The sequence below is a fragment of the Mercurialis annua genome, linkage group LG1-X (assembly GCF_937616625.2).
Source record: "Mercurialis annua linkage group LG1-X, ddMerAnnu1.2, whole genome shotgun sequence".
Taxonomy (NCBI): Eukaryota; Viridiplantae; Streptophyta; class Magnoliopsida; order Malpighiales; family Euphorbiaceae; genus Mercurialis; species Mercurialis annua.
The window spans coordinates 13,052,991-13,062,539 of NC_065570.1; the positions used below are offsets into that span (position 1 = coordinate 13,052,991).

The 9,549-nt window shown below is 30.7% G+C and overlaps 1 protein-coding gene and 1 long non-coding RNA gene across 3 annotated transcripts; both read right to left on the reverse strand.

The window, feature by feature from the left end:
* Positions 1 to 770: 770 nt before the first annotated feature.
* Positions 771 to 2,421, reverse strand: LOC126682375 (uncharacterized). Of its 2 annotated transcripts, XR_007641442.2 has the most exons (5): positions 2,328 to 2,421; positions 2,181 to 2,246; positions 1,409 to 1,991; positions 1,143 to 1,293; positions 771 to 846 (listed from the first exon to the last, which is right to left on the reverse strand). It is a non-coding gene; the product is annotated as an uncharacterized LOC126682375 (long non-coding RNA). The 2 variants fall into 2 exon arrangements; XR_008790027.1 differs by lacking the exon at positions 771 to 846 and having other exon boundaries at positions 884 to 1,293; positions 1,939 to 1,991.
* A 1,958-nt stretch (positions 2,422 to 4,379) lies between these two features.
* Positions 4,380 to 9,066, reverse strand: LOC126666148 (heavy metal-associated isoprenylated plant protein 7-like). The gene is made up of 5 exons (XM_050359139.2): positions 8,918 to 9,066; positions 8,668 to 8,794; positions 7,893 to 8,092; positions 5,076 to 5,166; positions 4,380 to 4,819 (listed from the first exon to the last, which is right to left on the reverse strand). Exons 1-5 carry the CDS (start codon positions 8,924 to 8,926, stop codon positions 4,488 to 4,490), a joined length of 759 nt encoding a protein of 252 aa, XP_050215096.1. The 5' UTR covers positions 8,927 to 9,066; the 3' UTR covers positions 4,380 to 4,487.
* Between the last annotated feature and the right edge of the window lie 483 nt (positions 9,067 to 9,549).

A 9,549-nucleotide genomic window follows, 5' to 3' on the forward strand; every position in this document is an offset into this window, starting at 1 on the left:
ACTTGAGGAATCCAGCACAGCTATTTTTGAAGCTGTGTTACCATCAAACTTTTAATCAACTGATATAAAATTATTCATACAGATCTGACTCGTTAGATTAGTCAGCACCAATTTAGTGTGATCAAATAGTGGATCGTTAAATAAAACAAATTCATTAGACAAAACCTTTATAAAATTTGGTATAATTTTCATTTTATGGGTATTCTTTTAGTTTGAACTAAATCAAACTAAATCATTTTTTTAAAATTTAACCAAATTGAAATTTGTATACATTTAACTAAACAAAACCAAATTTAGTTTCAAAAAAAAAAGGCTTAATGGCAAAAAAAATCCAAACCTTTACGACTTGTTGCAATTATATCCAAACCTTTGAATTTTTGCAATAATATCCAAGTTGCATTATTTTGTTGCAATAATATCCAAATTGCACTTTTTATGTGATTTTTTTTTGAGTTTTTTTGCCATTTTTGGGGACTTTTACTATATTATTATACATCAAAACATAATAATATCCTAATATCTTAATTGTAAACAACAAATTTAGCCATCAATTTGACTATTATTGCTACAGAAAATGCAATTTGGATATTATTGCAAAAATTAAAAGGTTTGGATATAATTGCAACAAGTCGTAAAGGTTTGGGTTTTTTTTGCCATTAGGCCAAAAAAAAAAAAAAACCAAATTTAAAAATTTAAAATATTTCAAAACCGCGAGCTGATTTGATTCAGTATATTGTATTTGGTTCGATATGCGTAAATTCCTTATAGATATTGCTTAATATATTAGGCTAAATCATGGTCAATTTTTCCTCCGCCGTTACATTCATGTAATGATCCCCAATCAACCTGAAATAGATTGCATTGCACAAATATCACAATAATAAGGCAACTCGTATGCATATGGATTGTCATATGCTTTCCATTCCATTATGAAAAGTAAAAGTCAATTCAAATATATATATGATTGGGAAAGATTATTATTCAGCGACATTGAAGATGAATGTACAGGCAAAAACTATTCCCGAAGCCCTCAATACTTTTAACTTAATCCAAATGATTTACATGTGCGTAAGTGTAATCAAGCAAACCCCTAATCATGAGCATAACAAGAATTTCCAAGTTAGGTGAAGTAAGAGACTTACTCAACAGTGATAAAGAGATTCAGTTCTTTGATAACAGTTCAATGTCAGCTCCAACTTCAGCAATATTGACTTCTTTAGAAGCCTTGGCAATTTTTGCTATGTTCAGAACATCAAAGTAGATTGCAATTTGTTTGACCATGCCATCAAACATCTGTTTCGGGAATGACAACAAAATATCATTATACATGTAAATTACAAAAATATTATAATATGTGACGACACATAATACATGACAACAAATAGAAGTTCCAAGTAGCTTTGTGCACCTTTAATAGTCACATGTTCCTTATTCCTACAATTCCAGTACCATAGTATTCATCATCCATTAAAGAGAAACAAAAACAGTAACCTAATAGCAACAGAGAGATCAGGGAATGAGCGGCGTATCAGTTTCGGCGTCGGAAGGGAGCAGAGGCGTTGGCGCCATTATCGGTGTCGGCAGCGTTGTATTGGCGTAGGCGTCAGCATCGACGTCGGAAGCGAGCGGCAGCGTTAGCATCGGGATCAGCATCTCTCTCCCTTTTTCTTTTTTTTAGGAATTAGGGTTGCAATAAAAGAGGGGCCGCTAGTTTTAGTATTCTCTTACTTCTGCCTAACTAATTATTTGATCATGGAAACAAAAATTCAATTAAATTGCTATCATTTTGTTATGACTCTTCCATTTTGCTATTTTTTAGAAGCCCTAGAAAGCTTTTTATACTCTGTTAGCATGAGGATCAGAATTATGAAATAAATAGAGGCTTTATGGATGCACATTAAAAAGTCATTTAGTTGTACTGAGAACAAAAGAATTTACCCATTCTAAATGTTGTGCTGTAATGCTTGTGACATTTCCGGAGTATATACCGCCTAACACATACAGAATCCAAGTAGAGAAAATCATCAGTTACCATTTAAGCATAAATTCACTTGCATTGATTAATGCAAGTTAGCGAGTGACCATTTGTTGAACTGGAGCACTTATAAAGCAAGAAAGAGGATAAGCAACTCACAAGCATACACTCGCAGACAAAATTAGAAACAAACAAGAGTGGGTACCTTGGTAACCATGTCAAGAAACATGCCTGAGCGTACAGGAAGTGGTTTTCGTCTTGTTACACTTGGCTATGAAGCGTAATATGATTCAGGTTAAAGAACAAGTAAATAAAGCAAAGGGAAAGAGAAATCAAAATTCATTTCAATCACCTGGACTCAAACATCAGCGAAATCGAACGCACCTTTCCTGCAATTCCGTTTGAACTACTTTCAACCCTAGTGTTCCTCTTTATTAGCACTAGCTTGATTAAAAAGTTCACCTGCACTAACTAGGTACATAATCATGGCACTGAAAAGTCCATAAACAAGCTTTCGGACAATGTTAGAACATAATTGAATGTTAGAACATAATTGAATTGAAGGACACCATTTCGTACTCTCAAACCATAAACAATATGCATACATAATGTTTTAGATGAATGTAATGACACCAACTTTACTTGTTGGCTATATGCTACTTAAAACGAATCAGTTTGTAGAAGCATTCTTGACAAAACTATCTTCCTTAGCTTTTTGCTAGCAGAGTAAAAAAGGTCACAATAATCACAATCAACACTCGATAAAATTAAAACAGTTTGAATTTTCACAAATCCAACAAATCATTTTCCTCATTTTTCTCGCCATATATCCGCGAGATCAGAAACCTTTCAAGACAAACTAAAATCTACAGCACAACACAACAAAATTCACTTGCAATTATGTAAGAAACAATTACCAAGGCCATTAAAGTTTGAAGATACTTGTACAAACTATATAGTCTGCAATGGCAAATTCACCATCTAATCAACATTAGAAGTAAACATCACATTAATTGCACCTTATAGCTTATCCTACAATCAGAACAATGTGCTAGAAAAGAGGACATGGATGAAGAAGGACCAGCCAAGAGATTAGCAGGTATTAATTCTTTTAAATTCAACAATACAATTATTACCTGAACAGAATCAGCGCTAACACTATTATTATTAAACCAACAAATAATACTAACACTAAGCTGAAGCTCCTGAATTGCGAAGTTCACAAACCAAATTTTATGATGTTTTCACTGACTACTGATTTGCTAATTGAATTGCAAAGTTCATACAACTTGATTTCAGATATTGATTGCAAATGCAGATTTATGAATATGCTTGTTAATCAAAATGTAAAATCGTTTGATTAATTAGGGTTTTACCTACAAATTGTGATGACATATGCTTGTTAATCAAACTGTAAAATTGCTCCTTGAAATAGACATAGATAACTGCAAAAATGAAAGAACAACAAAATCAATATCAAATGATTGAAAACATAAAAAATAATAAAATAATAAAAGCTAGAAGCAGAAATAGCTATACCAGTTGATGGAGTAAAAACCAGTGTAGAAATCCTAGTAGTAAAGAGCACTAAAATTATAAGAATATAGCGATGTGGATTGCAAATATTTGTATGGAAACTTGGAGCGTTGGCGTTGGCAGCAATGAGCGCCGGGGTTCGCATCGTCAGCGAGCGGAGGGGTTATCGTCAGCGAACGGCGGCATTTGCGTCATGAACGAGCGGCGCGATTCGCGCCGTCAGCAAGCGGCGGCATTCGCGGCGACAGTGAGTGGCGCGGTTCTCGTCGGCACTGACAGTTTCTTATCCCATTTCTATCTCATATTTAGGTTAGGTTTTGGGCTTCAATTTGTTTCTCCCATCCTTCCATCTAGAAAACCTAAGTTTGGTCCTTTGTAATATTATCAGTTTATGAAGACACATGCTAAAATTAAACATAAATCTCTTAAAAGCCATCAACAAACATTTAAAAATAATTTTTCGAGAATTTTATAAAAATTGGGTAAGTGATTTTGAGCCTTTTTAATAAAAAAATTATTGTCTTCTAAAAGAAATGACTATAAAAAAAAAAAGTTTTACCCCTTTTAATCAAAATTGTAATTATTTGTTTTTTTTTTAGAAATTTGTATTTAAGATAAGGCAACAATTTAGAAGTGTTGCTAGATTAATTCAAACTGTTGTATTTTCTTAATCTAATGCAACTGTTTTCTATATATGTTGCCTTATGTTGTAAATTTTTAAATTTTGTTGATTTCTTTGCAACGGTTTTTAACCGTAGCCTTTCTGTTGCCTTATATGTACTATTGCAACAGTATCGATAGTGTTGCTATGCTAGTGTTGCTGAAAGTCACTTATGTGGTAGTGATACATGTTTAAACGATTCGGTAGTTATGCGAATATCTTATTAGCATATATTCATCATAAGTTACATATATAGAAAATTGCATGGGTAGCTTAGCTACAAGCTAGAGAGGTTCATACAACAATTTTAATGAGTCACATAACAAAGCAAGCATTAGGGTTCTCATCGCTGAACATTTGAGGTGCATAAGCATACTCCAAGTAAACTTTAGATGGCCAAATTTCACTTTTTTTGATCATCATATCATTAATTTTCTTATCATCTTCTTCTTTCTTTTCTCCTTCGTCGTCGGGTTTCTTTTCCGCCTCTTTTTTCTCTTCGTCTTTCTTAGTTTCCTCGTCTTTTACTATTATTGATGCTTGTTTTTTGGTCTTCTTGTATACATCAGCCACAAGCTTCGCCGGATCGACCACGCCTTTTACTATTATCTGACTATTCCCTAAGTCTGTCTCCACTGATTCAACACCTATAATGGAAAACACCTTTAATTTTAATTCACTACAGTTAAATGTAGCTTGACCAAGGCTGGTTAAGTACTGAAGTTGTTGCAGCCTAGGTAGCACGGACAAAGACACGGGAAAATGGAACACTTGAACACGGACTGTGTTTTTTTCTAAGGTTTTATATGTGAAAATGAAGTTTTGTGTTCGACATATTGAGTGTTCGAAACGGGACACGTAGATTGAATAAAGTGTCCGTATTGCAGTGGAAAAAAGACATACCTTGAATCTTCCGAATTCGCTTTTGTAGAACTTGAGCACATGCTTCACAGTGCATTCTAACGTTCAATACAACGGTTACAACAGCAGGAGGCTGCACGCCACCAAAAATTGCATTTGCTCGTCAGATGTTAACAATTAAATAAGTGTGACAGTCAAAATTCAATTATTCAATCTCTTGAATGCATAGGATTATAGGATCTATAAACATTTTTATTTACAACATATAAATATGTATATCATTTTGTTTTGTTAGGTGACTGAAATTTTGAATGTGCTTCTTTAATTTTCATTTGATTTTTTCTAAATTTTAAAATTGTACATTCATTTTGTATGGTGTGATTTATCCAATTGTTATGATAAACTTCAATCTAGAAAAGATATACGGATAAATTCAAATTTAAATTCGTTTTTGACCCAAATTTTTAAAATTGTCAATTTTAGTTCATTTTTCAAATTTTAGATTCAATTGTAGCCATTTATTCAAATTAGAGTGTAAAAAACGTTCAAATAAGCTCTTTATAGCTCTTCGAATTGTTCTTATTTTCCTTTTTTATCATCAATAATTCAAAACATGAAAAATATATTTAAACTTTTTTTTAATCTAATTTAAACAAATGGCTACAAATTGAAGTTGGAAATTGAAAAATGCGCTAGGATTTAAGATTTTGAAAGTTTGAACAGTAAACGACAAAATCGTAAATGTGAAGTTGTTTTCAACAATTAAGCCTTTTATAGATTAACCATCTTGAAAACTATGTTACGTATGGATGCATGTTTTCTATTCTTAACATTTCATAAGGGTAAAATTATAAAGACATTCTGAAACTTTAGATATATACTCTGAAAATTTAACTTGATGCAATTCAATCCTTAAACTTAAAAATGTTTGTGCAAATAAACTATATTTCCAAGGGAAAAGGGTCATTTATGCCCCTAACGTTTGTCTATAGAATCAAGTGAGCCCCTAACGTCCGAAAAAGTTCAAATATGCCCTTAACATCTTAAAAAGTGTACAACCAGACCCTAATTTTGATTCATAAATGAGACGTTAGGGGGCTGGTTGTCAAAATCGGAGAGCCTGATTGTTCACTTTTTAAGACGTTAAGGGCACATTTGAACTTTTCCGGACGTTGAGGGCTTACTTGATCCTTGAGGCAAACCTTAAGTACATAGATGACTCTTTTTCCATAAAAATATAGACACGTTTAGTTTGAAAGATTAAATGCACGATCTTTATAATTTTAAGTACATGATTATATTCCTCTAAAAAAAAGTACCAGATTATATCGAGATAGAAATTAAACGTATAAATATTATGTATCAAAAGTTTAAAAGCGTATATGCAACTTTTACTTATTTTAAATAAAAATTGAATGTAAATTTTTTATAAAATGTCAAAAAGTACTAAAAACATCTCATAGAATACAATTACTATGATAAATTTTAAGAAATAGTTTTAAAATAAAATTTAATTAAGACTAAAAGCTATTTTAAATATAGTGAATAACTAATTTTACGGTTGAAATATAATACAAGTTTAATAATTATAAATAATATACATTATAATTAATCATTTTGAAAACATAATTTGTCAATTGCTAATAATGTCTCTAATACTGGATTAGGCCAACTGATATGATTAAATCGATTAGGAAAGCATCCTATCAAGTCCAATTAAAAGTTTAATTGTATAAAGCATTATATATCCTTTTCTTAAAAATAGAAGAAAAAATTTTAAAAAAAATCCGTGACGATAAGGCAGGCAGTGCAAGTTGAGAAACAGTGGGGTCAAAGTACCAAATTAAACGGAAGACAAATTAATTAATTTCGTAAAATGGGACTGTATTTCTGACATGTTTCGTTACTTTCATGTCAGCAACATAAAACTATTCACTGTATTGTAATTCCAGAGTTACAATCAAATATAATTAATATAACCCACTTTTTTATTATATGGTTTTAAATTTAATTAAACTATAGTACTAATGATAGTTCGAACTATACGACAAATTATTATCCTCTCCCTCTGCAAAATTTTAATAAATGCTCTATTTTGAACCTTTAAAAGTTATCATTTCTTATTTTTTTCAAAGAGTTCAAATTACTTTTAATTATTTAAAGAAGTTCAATTAGGAGTATTTTAGATTGGTTAATTTCTAATTGTCATGGAGATGATTTTTTTATCTTACTATTAAAAACGCATTCATCCTCAGGGGCATTTGCGAGAAAAAAAAACTTCACGCTTGACGTTATGCAGCGATTTAAGTATAAATTTTAAAATGAAAAAGGATCAACGTGCCCCCTGAACTTGTGACACAGAGTCATCTAACCCAATTTATACTTTTTTGAGCAATTAACCTCAAAACTCTTCATTTTTGGGTCAAATTACCCCATAATTTATATTTTTATTTTAAAAAATAGATTTAGAATAATTATGTCGCAACAATTAGGGAAATATCTAATTACTTTTTTGCATTTCTCGCCTCCGATTTATATTTTACACATTTTAAAAATATAATTATGGGTATTTGACACAAAATTGAAGAGTTTTGTGATTAGTTGCTCAAAAAAATATAAATTAGATTATATGACCCCGTGTCACAAGTTTAGAGAGCGGGTTGACCCTTTATTTATTTTAAAATCCAACAAGTTATAATTTTCAGTAATTAAGTAGTACTATATTTTCACATAAATTTATGAAAATGTTGTTTTCTTTTTAAAATTTAAATCAATTTATGTTCAGAAATTAAACTGTGTGTATATGAAAATATGTAGACAATTAAGTTAAGAATATAATGCATGAAATGAATTATATACCTCATCCTTTTTCTCCTCTTTTGGTTCTTCTTTTTTATCCTCTTCTTTGTTTTCTTGCGGCGGTTTAGGCAAAGGTGAAATTAATTCAACTTTTTTTCCACTTTTCTTTTGGAGTCTGTCGCATACTTTTTGCGGGTCTGCTGTTTTCCCTTTCACCACCACCTTACTGCCTTTGCTATCTGTGCTCACATCCTCTACTCCTGTGCCCAAAAAATTTATATTCATTTATACTATCTCATTAGAATTGAGTATTTTTAAAAGTACTTTTTTTCTGTTTAGTGTAAAAAAATTACTGTTTTTGTAAGTATTTATGTAATCACGGTCATTCCAGTCATCAAAAGCTAATAAATCAATCCTAAAACTCCTACTATATTTTACCATTTTCGTTCAAAAAAATTCAACTGTACAAATAATTTTTTTCAGCCTCCCTATTTGTCTAATTTTTAATTTGCATGCTCTTATTTATTTTCTTCTAATCCATCAACTTACAATTTTGTTTTATATAGTTAACACAAGGAGCTTGAAAATAAAAGATTAGATAAATAGAAATATTAGATTACTATAAGGACTTCTAGTAAAAGATGGTAAAAAGATAGTACCTCCGGTTAAACTTTAATAATAATTTTTTAATATGTAGAAAACAAAATACTTCTGACCTAATCTTTAATAGTACTAATTATTATATATATATATATTAAACATGAGTTAATAACATTAAATTCATTAGTAATATATTAATGTTGAGCTAAAAAATGAAAGTTAGAGATTAAGAGACCTTCAAATCCTTTTAAAGCTCTCGCAACTTTTCTAGCACAAGCTTCACAATGCATATCAACTTTGAGCACAATTTCTGAAGCTTCTTCTTCTTTTTTCTCTTCTGCTTTCACTTCTTCTTTCTTCTCCTAAAAAATGCATAAGCATCAGATCTATATATTATGAAATATTAATTTATCGTTAAAAAAAGAGAAAATTTAGCTATAAATAGGTATATATAATGCATAAAAATAAAATATAAATGGACGTACTTCACCCATTTCTTGCAGCGATGGATCTCCTTCTCTACTGGAAAGAAATATGGATGTAATTAGTTGTGTATGCTTAAAATGCACAGAAATGAGTAATTCTTTTTTTTTTTTTCTGGCTTTTGATTTGTTTTTGTGGGTTTTATGTAGTGGGGACTGGGGAGGAACATTTATGCAATTCTGAGAAATTGTGACGTGGATTCATTGGAAGAGACATAATGTCTTTTAGCTGACTCAGCAATCCCGTCAATTTTAAGTCTCTATGTACAAATTGTACCTATTCACGTTTAAGATATGGGACATATTGTCATAAATATTTCTTTAAATTGTAATTTCCACCACGCGGTGCTATTTACGACCTTGGGATATTCTTAAATAAAAAGGATATTTATGACAATACTTGAAAACTAAATATATTTATAAAATCTAACTTCAAATTTATGTTCTACTCTAAATCCTGTTTGAACATGTTTTTCTAAACATAATGATTACAAATGCTTTCTAAAAATATAATTTCACAATTTTTTAAAATAGTTTGTAATGATTCTAAATAATATTTGGCGATTTTCTTTTTTTAGAACTGATGCTACCGAATCCTATTTTAAGTACAATGGAACCGAGTCGCAAGAGATCCA

Coding starts and splice junctions, on each gene's coding strand:
- LOC126666148 (XM_050359139.2), bottom strand. Junction 8,093..8,667: donor AGCTTTAAAAGGATTTGAAG/GTCTCTTAATCT, acceptor TTTTGGGCACAG/GAGTAGAGGATGTGAGCACA. Junction 4,820..5,075: donor GCGAATTCGGAAGATTCAAG/GTATGTCTTTTT, acceptor TTTCCATTATAG/GTGTTGAATCAGTGGAGACA.